This window comes from Lontra canadensis, unplaced genomic scaffold (genome assembly GCF_010015895.1).
Source record: "Lontra canadensis isolate GAN:19392208 unplaced genomic scaffold, GSC_riverotter_1.0 scaffold41, whole genome shotgun sequence".
NCBI lineage: Eukaryota > Metazoa > Chordata > Mammalia > Carnivora > Mustelidae > Lontra > Lontra canadensis.
Window position 1 is genome coordinate 4,826,400 of NW_022631035.1, and position 14,803 is coordinate 4,841,202.

A 14,803-nucleotide genomic window follows, 5' to 3' on the forward strand; every position below is an offset into this window, starting at 1 on the left:
GACCTGCAGCCCCTTCCAGGGACAACTTTTTTCTCCCTTTCAGTGGCCCAGCGAGCTACCAACCGAGTTGAGTTGTGATTTAGACCAAGTCATTGATCTGGGACAAAGAGGGGAGCTGGAGTAAGTCCTCTGGTCGGGGGAGGGTTAGCATCTGTCTCACACGGAGGAGTTCCATCTTCAGGCAAGGAGAAAGCACTAACCTGTGCCAGGCAGGAGGGGGTCGCATAGGAGGGGGCCAAGGCTGTGAGGGTCCAGAAGGCTCAAGGAGAACCTGGCACTTGGAGATTTTTGAGTCCAGAGACCCAGATTTCCCCAGATGTCTCAGAGTCCCCCCCTCCCCTTCCCAATGAGGGTCCTCCTTGGCATAGCTGGCTCACTAAGGCTGGGAATTCAACGTCCTCTAGGGGCCTGTTGCCCTTATTAAGTAAGTCTGGAACCTGCTTCTCTAGTTTTCTCTGTTCCCTAACTTCAGGAGGTGAGTTTCACTACATGCTGCCAAGACCACCCTCTGGCTTTTTTTTTTTTTTCCCAAGAGTTTATTTATTTATTTGACAGACAGAGATCACAAGTAGGCAGAGAGGCAGGCAGAGAGAGAGGGGGAAGCAGGCTCCCTGCTGAGCAGAGAGCCCGATGCGGGGCTCCATCCTAGGACCCTGAGATCATGACCTGATCCAAATGCAGAGGTTTAACCCACTGAGCCCCTCAGGCACCCCAAGACCCTCCGGCTTTAATACTGAGCCTTCGACTGGTGACCCATCACCCACAGCTTTTCGCTGTTTTTCTCCAAGACGACGGCCCCCAGCAATAGTCATGAGGTCCCATTGTCCTTATAAGGACTGCTCTCCCATACTGCGCGGGTGCCTGACACTGTTCACTCCCCACCGCCACAGTTCCTTCCACTGGGTCACTGTCCACCAAAGTTGTAATGATTGCACCACTTTAGTGTGCTAGGGCCCAGAATACTACATCTCCCACCACAGTGGGGATCCTCATTAATAGGCAAGTGAGCCAGCTCTAGAACCCACTTTAGAGTCTGTTCCCTCCCACCACACTCAGCACCAATGCTTATGGTTGAGACTCCCCAGGAAGTAGACTTAGAGGCTCAGATCTGCACGAAGACACCTACCAGAAGTGCCATCAGGGAGCAAGGTCAGCAGAGGTGGGCAGAGGGCATTTAACCGTGAAGACCCAGTTCGGGTGGAGACCTCAGCTGATCCCAGGAGAAGCTCTGAAGCTGGGGGGCCCCTTTCGAGGGATCCTGAATGGAGGTGAGAGGGCTGGGCTTTGCTCCTCCTTAAGGACAGTCATTGGATGGGTGAGGCACCTTCTTGCAGCCTAGGGTGATCCCTGAAAAGGTACCAAAGCCTTCAGTTTCTGCAGCCAGTGCCTGGCAGCTGGGGGAAGGGTTCCTGGGATCGGAAGGTGGACTCGGGCTGCTCACACAGTGTCCACTGATGCCCATCTCCCCGACAGTCTTTATTTATTTACTTTTCATAAGATTTTTATTGACTTACTTGACAGAGAGAGAAATCACAGGTAGGCAGAGCAGCAGGCAGAGAGAGGAGGAAGCAGGCTCCCCGCTGAGCAGAGAGCCCGAGCGGGGCTCGATCCCAGGACCCTGAGATCATGACTTGAGCCGAAGGCAGAGGCTTAACCCACTGAGCCACCCAGGCACAGCCCCCCCCCCCAACCCCATGGGCTTTATAAACCTCTGGAAAACAGAGATCAGGTTGAAAGTGGGGCCATGTGCCCCTCCCCGCCCAGATCAGGTGTCTATCAACTAGGTCTTGATTCTTCTATAGAGTAGGATGGCATTTAGCTTCTTGACTTCCTGTGGATTTATTTTGAAGCCTCATTTGCATAAATAGGTTGGCTTGGGTGCATGGTTGAGCAGAGCCCCATCCTTATTTGGGGTTTGATATCTGAAAGATGACACAGGCTGTTTCCTCAGGAACCTTCCAGACTTTTCTGGAAGGAAGTTGTCAAAGGCAGGGAGGGATCGCCACCTCCTGGAGAAAGAAGGGACCTACGGCTCCCTGAGCATCTGGAGACTGGCGGGCCAACACAGAGGTCATGTGAGCCCCATAATGTGATTTTCAGTTTTATAGTAGCCACATGAAAAAGATTCAAAAGAAAGCAGGTGAACTTGATTTTAATAATATATTTCATTTAACCTAATACATATAAAGTATTGACACTTCAACAAGTAATCATTATAAAATTAAGAAGATCATTTTAGATTCTTTTTCCCCCCCCAAATAAGTCTCCAAAATTCAGCGTATATTTTACACTTACAACACATGTCAATTCAGATGAGCCACATTTTAAGAGCTCAAGGGCTACCTGTGGTTAGGGGTTGCTGCAACAGACAGCATAGATCTAGAGGCTGAAAACTGAGGAGAGAGCAAGTGTGTGTGTGTGTGTGTGTGTGTGTGTGTGCGCGCGAGCACGCGCGCGTGTGTGTGTGCACGCGCGCGTGTTTGCGCGCGTGTGTGTGTGTGTGTGTGGCATATGTGTATGTTCCTCCCTATATCTAGCAAACATGGAGAGCAGCAGACTTGAGGAAAGACAGAGGTGTTCCGGAGACTTGCTGACACATTTCGAACCGTTGGGAAAGTTTGGCCGGCTGGTTTTGTTCACTCAACAAAAATCTCTGGAGCTCGCGCTATGGGTCAGACCTGTGCTGGATGCTGGGGTACAGAGATGAAGAAGGGAATAAATACAACCACACAGGTCTTACCAGGTAAGTGGGGATAATCATCAGGGAACGGGGTGCTTGGAGGACGTCATGGATAAGAAAGCCCGATCTGGGTTTTGTGAGATGAAAAGGAATTCTTTTGGTAAAAACAGGGGTTGAAACTTCCTGGCAGATGGTGAGCAAGGGAAAAGGCACCAGGCAGTAAAAACTGGGGTCCTGAGGGACGCAGCCGGGGCTGGAGCATGGCGCATGTGTGCAGGGCACAGAACTGGAAGACAGGGTTAGAGGTAGGTGGAAGGGACCGATTCTAGAAGGGCTACCAGTGTCATTCTCTGCTGGACCAGGAGAGCCACAGAGAGATGGCAAGCCAAGAAGCTGGAGAATCCTGTTTGCATTTTCAGTGTCCCTGGGAACAAGGTGGTGGATGGATAGGTGGCGGGAGCAGGGGAAGGAGGCTACAGTCGCGGTGCACTCGAGAGATGGGGATGAACTCATACCAGCAGGTAATGTTTATCAGTCCCCGCTCACTGAACAGGCCCTACGCAAACCACCATATACTGACCACGCCAGTTACACTGCCAACAGCCCTGAGAAGTAGGTACTATTGTAACTCCTATTTCACAGAAAGAAAGCTGAGTCTCAGAGAGTGAAATATCTTGTCCAAGGTCACAGAGTGGGTCGGTGGCATCACAGGCCTCTCAAACCCAAGTCCATGGATTCTGGAATCCTACTCCTAGCCATGACACCACGGTGCCACCCTACCTCCCCGTGGAGCAGCCCCCAGGGGAGACCCTCTGGACCTGGGGGGGCGGGGAGGCTGGAAAGAGGGTAGAGGGGCCATGACCTGGGCTTTGATCGCCTGTGGAGCTTCAGATCAAGGGTTAACCCTCGGCCACTTGGTACCCAGGTAAGTGACGCTGCAATCCACTTGGAAGAGGAGTCTGGGAGAAGGCATGGGTTGAGGGGAAATGGGTTTGGGACATCTGGCTGGTCATCCAGGAGGTACCCATGAGTTGGTGCTGGCGATCTGGGACTTGGTGGTGAAGAGGGTGGATGGTGGAGTGACCGCAGCCCCCATTGTCCTTCAAGCTGGTTCAGTGGAGGTGCTGTCCTTGGCCCCAGTAGCTGAAGAAAAGAGGGAAACAGGGTGCACCTGCCAAACCTGGGCTCTCACTTATTGCTCAACTGTCTGGTGCCCCCAACACAAAGTAGTGTGCCCCATGGACTGCAACCATTCCTGAGTTGGGAGTGAGAATGGCTCAGGGCCAGCCCCTCTGGGCCCCAATCCTGACTGTACTGCAGGGTGAACTTGGGCAAATCTCACAGACCTCCCAGGGCATCCACACAAAAAGGGGTAAGGCTCCAGGGGCAAGAAGGACCCCTTTGATTCCAAAAGCCCATGATTCTTGAGCAGTTGCCAGCTGGAGCTGCAGGCATGGGCATTTCTCCAGCTAGGCTAGCGATGGGGGTGTGGGACGGGTTGCCAGGGGAGCTCCCCTCCCACTCCACCTTCCTAGCCGAAGATCCCGGTGCTGAAGGCACCCTAGAGCCTCCAAATACACACTCCAGGGTAGAAGGAGTTCTCTGGGCCCATCTGGATTCTCTCAGAGGGGGAAGCTTAGAGAGGCCAAGCAGGCTGGGGCTCCCGCATGGGCCACTGGGAAGTGCACACTTCTTAACCCAGTGGCTGTTTGAGATAGGGATAAGACAGGGCCTGCTTCCCAGAGATCAGCTCGTGGTGCTGCCAGCCCTGTTGCCTCCTGCACCCCGCCAGCCCCTTAGCAAGGGGAGTGGCCAGACCGGCTCAGTTTCTTGCAGGCATATTTGTAAATAAGCAAAATTCCCCTGAGAAGAATCTCTATCCTCCAAAGAGGGCTGGGTGTTGGGGCCATGAGAGGAGGGGTTTCTCTGCTGGGGAATGAAGGGGTTTTCTTTGTTGTTTTCATTCAGCAATTACGAAAATAAGAACTAGGCCAATGCTCCCATCCCAGCCCACCCCACTCACCAGCTTGGCCGTGCAGACTGTGGTTGGGGGCTCGGGGACTGGGGAGGAGTCAAGCCCCCACCTTTGGGGCGCCTGGGTGGCTTAGTGGGTTAAAGTCTCTGCCTTCGGCTCAGGTCATGATCTCAGGGTCCTGGGATCGAGCCCCGCATCGGGCTCTCTGCTCAGCGGGGAGCCTGCTTCCCTTCTTCTCTCTCTGCTTACTTGTGATCTCTGTCAAATACTTTGACTGGAGCGTCTTGGACCTGAGTGAGGGGCGGAATGTAAGGAAGGAATATACTGATCTTCTTCCAGAAGGCCTCTGATGCAGCTCCAGCTGGGGCGACAAAAGGGCTGAGAGATAGTGTGCGGCAGCTCCTTGGGTGTGTAGGGGGAGGATGGGAAATGGATCAGACGGAGGGACAGGAATCTCAGGCCTTTGACAACCGCTGATACGGCACATCACTGAGCACTAGGACTGTGCCAGGCGCTGTACTAGGCACTGGGGTGACACGCATACCTAGGATATGACCCACGTGCTCAAAAGGGGGTTAGTTAGTGAGGGAGAGATCAGCATTTGAAACCAAGGGATCTTACCTACAACCTAGCAGTTTCCTGGGGGAGGGCAGGCAGCAGAGCGTGCTTCACAAAAGGGGGGCTCATGCTTGCTCTCTCATGGAGGACTCATCTATGTAAAGGTGGATAATCTATGCAAAACACTTAGTACAGTACCTGGTATTAAGTTACAGCAAAATGACTGGGAGCTATTATTAGCCATTATTACAAGAAGCCGGAGAATAAACATGGCACGTCTTCCTGGAGAGCCAATTTTACTCAATGATTAGGGAAGAAGGACGTTCTTTTTATATTAAAATGAACACAGGCATAAGCTGGAGTAGAGTGCAAAACTCACTAGATTTTTGACATCGAGGATTTGGGGACCGCATTGCCCTGCCCCTTCACCCCACTTGCTCACCCCCCTCCCCCAACCCTTGCTAGACAGAGGAACTAGAAAAGCCCCTGCACTTGGAGTCAGGAAAACTGGATTCCAACTTGGCCCTGAATGTTACTATGTTGTGACCTTAGACGCTGAATTCCCGGACCCTGTTTCCTCATTGATAAAATGGGGTTACGCACACCTATATCCAGGGGCGCCTGGCTGGCTCAGTCGGTGTAGCCTCCAACTCTTAATCTTGGGGTCATGAGTTCAAGCCCCAGGTAGGGCCTAGAGTTTACTTAAAAACAAAACAGCAAAAAACAAACCAAAAAACTCCCCCAAAACAAAAAACATACACCTGTATCGACAATTGTGGTAATAAGATAATGTATGTGTATGTGTCTGGCATAGCACCCGGTCAATTAGAGGTGTTAGGTCATGGAGCTAGGGAGACAGGGGCATGGTAAGTGGAATTGAAGCTACTACATGATTGCTGTTCAGCCTGCCAGGTCTTTATGGCGGACAGAGTGGGGAACGGAGTCCTCCCAGCGGTGATTCCAGATGGCCACTCTGCACGGTGGTCTGGGATGGAAAGGCTGTGGTTTGTGAGCCAAGCTTTGCCCCGGAATTGTATCCTCATTCCCCTTCAGCTCATTTAGCCACTGTTTTTTCTATACCTTAGTATGTGAGCTTTTTAAGATCTGGATCCATTGACAACCACCCCAACCCCAGTATTACATCAATATCCTTGAAGTGCTTGGCTCGGGACCCATCATATACTCAGGCTGCCACGCGTGCTTCATGTTTGTTCTTGACACTTTTCCAGGAGTGTCGTCTGTAGCCTTGGCAGTCCGTAAACTACTCAAAGAACGGGGATCCCGCCTTTTAAAAAGAACCCAAATATCGTAATATTGAACCATCCTACCAATGTATCTTTGATGGTCTTACAGAAAAATGTGGGAAAAATGATTTTGACTGAGAAAGATTGAGGGTCATCGCCTGAGTATTCTTAATTTCCTTCTAACAACCCATTATGAATCTGTCCTCTGAGAATGTTATCTAAATCTTTTGGAACTTACTTAAGGGACACATTAGTATAATTCCTTTTTATACTTTAAAATGGCAATATGGAGCAAACCATAAGTATAACAGTTCTGCCTGTCTAGAATTTTGGTCTAGGGAGGGTTGAAATGTTCCAGCAATGGTTAAGCTTCATGGAGGGAACTACGTCAGGCACGGTTCTGTTTCCTTCGTTTCTCCCAGTTGCCGGAAGAGACGTGTTCGGTATTATCACCCCTCTTCTACCGATGAGAAAATTCAGGTGAAAAGAAGTTTACCAGCTTCCCTACCTTTATAAGATTAGTAAGTGGCAGCCGCAAGGATGCCACCGCTCCCACTCCCACCTACCTCACTATCCCACCTCTCGCCATGTATACTAAGCCTCATGGAGCTCTGAGTCCCTCTGAAACCCAAACCAGAGAGGCCACTAATGCTTATCTTTCTGATCCTTTGGGGTCATGACCTTCCAAACTTTGTGTGTAATTTCCTAATACAATACACTCCAGATAGGCTCTCTCTCTAAATCTTTTATAGCTTTGCTTACAAGCTGCCCTGGAGTTGGTTTTAGCTATTTAATATGCATATGTGTCGTCTCTCCGGCTAGGCTGTAAACACCTAGAGGACGGGGACGGTGTCCGGCTCTTCCTCACCCCTCCCAGCGCGTAGGACTGGGCTGGAGACGCCGAGGAGGCTTATTAAAGGTTGTTGACAGTCTCGGGACCATCCTCCGCCCCACCTCGGCCACTCCCCTTTCCCTCGTGCCCACTGCGCTTCCTCCTCCCGGGTCCCCTAACTTTTACCCCCTGCGGCCCCGCCCCTCCCTCGCGGGGTCCACTCTTCCCCCGCCCCCGGCAGCATCTCCAGCGTCCCCTAGCGACGAGGCAGGAGCTCCTAGCAACCGCATCTCGGTTCCCTGACGACGGCGGCACGCAGGGCCACGTCAGCGCGCCGCGGCCACGCCCCCGCGCCTGCTGGCCCCGCCTCCCCGTGCCGCGTTCGCCGCCGCCGCCACCGCCGCCGCCGCCGCCACCGCCAGCAGCGCCGCCGCCGCCGCCCGAGACTCGCGCAGAGCAGTTATGGCGGATCCCGCAGCGCCCGCGCCCGCAGCTCCGGCTCCCGTCCAGGCCCCGGACGCGCCCCCGACCCCGGACGCGGCTCCCGCCGCGGCGCCCGCCCCGGACTCGGCCTCCGGGCCGTCCTCGGACTCCGGCCCCGAAGCCGGCTCGCAGCGGCTGCTGTTCTCTCACGACCTGGTGTCGGGCCGTTACCGCGGCTCGGTGCACTTCGGGCTGGTGCGCCTCATCCACGGCGAGGACTCGGACTCGGAGGGCGAGGAGGAGGGCCGCGGGAGCTCGGGCTGCTCCGAGGCGGGGGGCGCGGGCCACGAGGAGGGCCGGGCCAGCCCGCTGCGCCGCGGCTACGTGCGCGTCCAGTGGTACCCGGAGGGCGTCAAGCAGCACGTGAAGGAGACCAAGGTGCGGCGGGACGGGCCGGGCCCGGGCGGGGACAGGGGGTCGGGGGCCGGGGTCGGGGGCCGACGCAGGGACGGAGTTGCTGCAGGAGCCCTAGGCCGGGGAGGGGAGGCGCGCGTGGCGCTGGCCGGAATGGTGCAACTGCAGTGGGCCGAGGCGGGAGGACGAGCCTCCGCGGAGGGGACGCCCCGGTGCAAAGTCATTGCACCAGCCGCGGGCCACCGGGCCCCGGGCTTCCCCACGCGAAGGGACGCCCTAGCCTTGCGGTGCCGGGGTGTCGGCCTCGAGATCCTGTACGTGGACCCACTACGGTGGGGAACTCCTTGGGCGCTGAGGCACGCTCGGCATTACACCAGTGCGGCGTTTTGCTGACCCCGAGGAGCTACACACTGCATTGTGCATCCAGAAAGGAAGGCCGGGCCGGGTCCGTGCGGGGCAGGGCTGTGGGCGTTCCAAAACAAAGATTGAGGGGGAATCTCGGGCATTATAAAAACCCAAGAAGTTCCCTAGATGGCAGAATGCGTTATTATGGGTAAAGAAACCCACCTCCCTCCCCCCCCCCCCCCCCCCTTTTTTTTTTTTACCTTGTTGTCTCGTTTTAATTGCTGCGGGGAACTTTGTGAGTAAAATCATTAACAATCAGAGCGGTGATATTAATAGTACAGGGTGGGGGAGATGGGACAGCTGTGACTGGGACCCAGGACTCCCAAGTGCAGTGGGACTTCTTGTAGGAAAAAAAAAAAAAAAAATTACTATGGAACCATGGATGGAGAAGAGCCACCCATCTGGAAACCCAAGGTTTTTTCCTGACCTGAGGCTGTCATGCAAACATCAGACTCCCTTAAAGTATTGGGGTAAGGCTGGTGAATATTGCAGTCCTATAGACAAAGGGGTTTATCATCTTAAACCTAAAACCTTGAACCGGGGTTGGTTTGGTGGCTGCTGCTTCTGTCTTGTTTTCCTGAGTGCGAATTCCTATCAGTGATTCACACTCGCAGGCACACACCCCTGTATCTCTCACCCCTTCTTCGTCTGCTTCTCCTTCGCCCCTTGAGGAAAACATTTCTAAGCAGGAATCAGGCCTGGGCTGTTGACAGGTCTGATTTCAGGGGAGGGCACTTGAGAAGTTAATCTGGGTTTCTCACACACTGGGAGACAAAGGCCACATAGGAATAGGGCTTCTTGCCATGCTACAAAGGGGGTCTGTGATAATGGCTCTTGGCAGGGGTAAGTCCCCACTCCCGAGAAGAGCCTGTGATCTACTTCCTAGTGGCAGAAATGACTTGATACCAGCAGGGTCTTTCTTTTCTTTTTCTTTTAAGATTTTTATTTATTTGACACAGAGAAGGATCACAAGCAGGCAGAGAGGCAGGCAGAGAGAGAGGGGAAGCAGGTTCCCTGCTGAGTAGAGAGCCTGATGTGGGGCACGATCCCAGGACCCTGAGACCATGACCTGAGCCGAAGGCAGAGGCTTTAACCCACTGAGCCACCCAGGCGCCCCCAGCAGGGCCTTTCTCCTTGCCAGTGTGCAGGCATCCATAGACAGAGAAATCCGCATACAGGACCCCTGGCTTTCCCTCAGAAAAATGCAAATCAGGCATTAGCTGCTCTGACTCGGGAAAGAAGATTACAAGTTCATGTGCAAAAGTATGTGGAAAATTGTACTTTTTATAGTGGAATGCTTGTTATAAATTACCACCAGTGTCATTACATCAGAAGGAGAAGATTTTTGCTCTTTATATAGTGTTTCTGCATTGTCTGGACTAACGAATGGCTGCTGATGTCTTTCTGTGGGTTTTTGAAAAATGTTTTTCCCTAACCATCTTCTCCAAAGGTTGGTGACTTTTGGAATGCAACTCATTTCCCTGTGTCATGGCCTCCCTGCCCGGGGACTCAGCAGGCCAGCCCAGCTCCACTGCTGGGAGCTGCCATGTTTATCAGTTGTTGTTCCTGTTCATCTTGACTTTGGGGGTTAACTTTATTTACGGTTATTTTCTGTCTGCCTCCTCCCACCATGTGTACTTATACCAAGTTTGACTTAAAATACTTGTCTAGGAATTAAATAGAAAATAATCGTAAGGCACCAGTGTGAACATATTTGGAAGCTGCCCTCTTGTGATTTGCTTTGAATTTGTTGAACTCTCTTGTGGCTCCACTGCCGGTGTTTTCTTTGCCACTGGAGTGTCTAGCTTCTGAGCTTAGCAAAGGCTAAGGGGCGTAGGAACTCTAGGAAGTGGTGGCGTGTAGTGTCCATGTGTGGATGACAAGACCCAGTCCTTTTAGGAATTAAGAATAAGTTTGGGGGGCGCCTGGGTAGCTCAGTGGGTTGGGCCTCTGCCTTCTGCTCAGGTCATGATCTCAGGGTCCTGGGATTGAGCCCCGTGTCGTCGTCGTCATCATCCTTTCTGCTCAGCGGGGAGCCTGCTTCCTCCTCTGTCTCTGCCTCCCTCTCTGCCTACTTGTGCTCTCTGTCTGTCAAATAAATAAATAAATCTTAAAAAAAAAAAAAAAGAGTATGTTTGGGGTGTATACCTGATAGGTAGCTGTAGGTCACCCTGAACCCTAGGCATAGATGACCCCACCTAGTGTGCTGAGTGGGACCTTGCAGTTTAGGAAGTGGTAGGAAGATTTTTTTTCTTCCCACCTCTCACCCCTTATAAATCCGAGGAGGTGACAGTGTGCGGTAAAGGAAAAGGCCATTAGACCAAGGCTGAGCATTTAGGTTCTGATTCCTACTCCATCACTAATTTGGTTATGAGATTTGAGAACCCAGTTACTGATAGTATAATGTGGTGACAATATCGAGAAACATAATTCTTTTTAAAGCTGCCACCTCTTGGATTTTTTTTTTTTTTTAACAGTACCCTTTTAATGTGGAGTGTTTAGTAGGCTGTGGACTGTCTTTGTAGTTTTCAGGTTAATTTGTTGGGCAATGAGTAAAGGCCTAATACTAGTCTCAAGTTTTTAATGAACGAATTCATAAAGAGATGAAGAGGCTGGCTAATAAGGTCTACCCCCTCCTGGCCACTTCAGTGAAAACTATGAACAGAAGTAAAATAAGTAGGGGCGCCTGGGTGGCTCAGTTGTGAAGCGTCTGCCTTTGGCTCAGGTTATGATCGCTGGGTCCTGGGATGGAGTGTGCATCAGGCTCCCTGCTCAGTTGGGAGCCTTCTTCTCCCTCTGCCTGCTGCTCCCCCTACTTGTGCTCGTCCTCTCGCTCTCTCTCTCTGTCAAATAAATACAATCTTAGAAAGAAAGAGAGAAAAAAAGTAGCTCTTCCTTGAAACTGCAGAATTTATGGTCCAGTTCCTGAGGCTTCCAGCAGCCATAGTTAAGCTTTTTTAGGACTTAAAACAAGCACGTGCCTTGTGCTCCTTCCTTTCCTCAATCTTTTGTCCCCTTCAGTGTGGCAGCTGATGTACCCATTTGCAACTTCTCCCTTTTGGCCGCAGATCTTCTATGAGACTTGCCCCTTCCCCATCAGTGGCCATCCTTGAGTAGCATTTTGGAATAAAGCCAAATGCCGCAGTCTCTTTGCCTTCTTGAGCACTGGCTAGACGTGGTGGGTCCTTCCGGTCTCCACCTGTCATGGTTGGACAGAACGGCCCCTGTTCGGAAGAGAACAGACTGTCAGTCCAGGTTCGGGGGCTTCCTGTTTATGCTTTAGTTTTCCCATCGTGTGCACTGTCTTTTGCTTCAAATTGCCACAACATCCAGAGCCACTCCTGATTTGAGGTCTAATGTCTCTAAATCAAAGCTATGTCTGGGTCATTCTGCTTTTTTAAGGCTGTGTGTGTGTGTGTGTAGCATCCCTCATGACAGGTCCCTTAGGAATGGGCTTTTTGGTTTATTTTTGGCTTCTACTCAAGCCAGCGTTTCCTTGGGGAAAACTCTTCAGCTTCGGCATCATAGCATGTGAAGGGTGCTTGCCTGGCTTGTCCAGGTGTGGGCCCATTAAAAACAATTGTTCTTAGTGATGTAATAGGAAGGAGTTATGTAAGGTTAACCAAGATGCAGGACTGAGTGCGTCTAATTGCATTTTATTCAGATGGGATCACAGCACTTGCAGACTCACACAGCTGTTGTGTGATTTTATTCTTTGTCCTTTGGTTCCCCCTTCTAACTCTGGGGACTCAGTGCCTTGAAGGCGTCTCCATCTGACTTGCCCCTTTACTCAAGGGCACTTTCACCAGATGCGGGCCGTGTGTTTGTGTCCTGTGATTGGAAGTCAGAAGCCTTGGGTACTCTTCCCAACCGTCGCCTACTCTGAATGACCTTGGCCTAGTCACTACCTCATTTCTTTCTGTGATAAAAGACAAGGTCTGTCTTTCTAGCCCCTGGAACGAGCCTGAACCAGAAGCGAAGGTGGGTGGTACCGCCGCTGGGCTGTTGGCAGCCCCCATCCCGATGGCCATCTCAGGGAGCCAGCCCCGCCCCTTCGGGACATCACTTCTGTGCATCACAGAGTGCTGTGTCTCCAGAGGCCAAAGGTGCCCCAGAGGACTTTGTTTCAGTGCTGGAGGAGTCCTACTGATCGATCACGTTGTTGCTCATGACCTGGTAGATTATAGATACGACTTCTTATTGAGCCTCTTCTAGAAACACTCGTGAACTTCCCCCCTCTGTTAGTTATACGCGTTTAAAGAAACACCTATCTTGGGGTGCCTGGGTGGCTCAGTGGGTTAAATCCTCTGCCTTCGGCTCAGGTCATGATTTCAGGGTCCTGCTCAGCGGGGAGCCTGTTTCCCCCTCTCTCTCTGACTCTCTGCCTACTTGTGATCTCTGTCAGATGAATGAATAAAATCTTAAAAAAAAAAAAAAAAGACAAAGGAAAAGGAAAAGAAACACCTGCCAAAGTCCACTAACCTCCAGGGTAGAGGGGGATGTGGAATGAATATATATGTGTATATATTTTCCAGAATTTGGAAGACATCTTTTGAAATTTCCAAAAGAATGAATGACAAGGATGGTAGAGTATTTCTTTGTGTTTTAAAATAGTAACAGTAATAAGGACAAGCATTATGTAGTGTTACTATGTGCCAGGCACTGAGTGCTTTTCGTGTATTACTCGGTGCTCCCAGCAACCCTGTGAATTAGGTGCTACTGTTACCCGTGTATCTCAGAGGAGGAGCACTTGTCCAGTGTCTCACTGCTAATAAGTGGAGGAACCTGACTACAGATTGAAGTAGATGTAGTTTGCTCTCACCTGAGAATGTTGAAGTTCAGGATTCATAGATCATTGCTGTATCAAGCACCCTGATTAAACATGAGTCACAGACCCTGTGCCTGGCATTAATCATCCGTCTTCAAACACTTGAAAGTCTTAGTAGGAGAGGTTGTAACCACAGGTAAGGAGAGAGGAAGGAGCAGGTTGTCGGGATGGGTGGACGGAGAGAGGGAAATCACACTGGGGAGCCAGCAGGGGAGACACCAGATTGACACTGGCCGTGAGCTTCTGTTCTGCACCTTTCATTCCATGGCCACGCACTCATTCTCAAAATAATTGTCAAAAAGCGCATTTTATTTCTAGAGAACCTGTGAGTGCCCCTAGATGTTGAATGAAAGCAGTCTCTATAAGCGTGATTCATTCCAGCTCTGGTTCATCCCCCCTCTCAAACCCCCCCCGCCGCACCCCGTCCAAAAGTCCGAGGAACTGGGATCTCGGTGTTGTCTCAGAAACAGTCAGTATTAGGAAATCCCGCTTTACCTCTTGCCCCCAAAGGCCTGTCCCTTCTCTTGCTGCTGTTGTCACCCTCCCGCTCGGAATGCTGAGTCATGAGACAGGTTCTGAAGGACTCTTTGGAGAGAGGCTGAGTGCCACTCGGTTCCTTCCCCTTTAGTTGCCCCGAACTTGACTGTGCTCTCCGCCTTGGTTTTGTTGTAGGACATTAAAGGCCCTTTTGCGCCCGCCCCATCCCCACTTCATTGTTATCCCTGCTTTTCTTTCTTTCTTCCTTCCTTCCTTCCTTCCTTCCTTTCTTTCTTTCTTTCCTCATTTTCCTGTTCCATCTAGAAAAATTTTGCTTTTTTACTGTTTGATCCCTGGGCCTCATGTTGTCCAGTGCAACCTCCAGGGGGCCAGGGTTTTGCGAGAGGGGCGTGGTTGTAGTGTGTGACCTGAATCACCATCACAACAGCGCTGGGCCCAGGCGCGGTTTCAGCTGCCCCTGGTGGTCCCATCCGAGTTGGCTGTGGGGTGATCTCTTTTAAGAGTCATCCTGGAGTTCTAGCAGGGAGGACTGATCTGTGCGGCTGTGCGACTGTGACTGCCGGCAGTTTTCTGTTTCCCTGCCCAGAGCTTAGCCCGCTTCTGCGTGGGGGAGGGAGGGTGTGCTGATTCAAGTGGATGCTCGAAAGAGGGAAATGTGCCTTTTCATTTACAAGATGCTCTCACTTCCAGCTACTAGGATTTGGGTGTGTTTAGCTGCAGCTCCTTCCGGGGCCCCACCTGCCCAGCGGACAGGTGCCAGGCCACAGAGGGTCGCGCTTCCCAGTGCTCGCGGCTCCGGTGAGCAGGGCACACGGTGGGAACTGCTCCTGTGTCTGACGTTTCTGCCGGCCTCGGGGGGCTGTATTAGGAACCCCCTGACGTATTATCTGTAGTTGCAGACAGGGAGGAGCAGAACGCTTTCTGGAAATTTTTGTAGTTCAGAATA

General features: G+C 51.8%; 1 protein-coding gene across 2 annotated transcripts in view; it reads left to right on the forward strand.

Moving 5' to 3' along the window:
- The first annotated feature begins 7,695 nt into the window (after positions 1 to 7,695).
- The window catches only part of UBE2O (ubiquitin conjugating enzyme E2 O), a 56,034-nt gene continuing 48,926 nt past the window's right edge, over positions 7,696 to 14,803 (forward strand). Inside the window, exon 1 of one of the 2 annotated variants that reach the window (XM_032870542.1) lies at positions 7,696 to 8,150. In XM_032870542.1, the coding sequence (XP_032726433.1) occupies positions 7,752 to 8,150 (399 nt within the window). In that variant the 5' untranslated portion in view covers positions 7,696 to 7,751. The remainder of the gene's footprint in view (positions 8,151 to 14,803) is intronic. The other variant, XM_032870541.1, reaches the window with a different exon arrangement.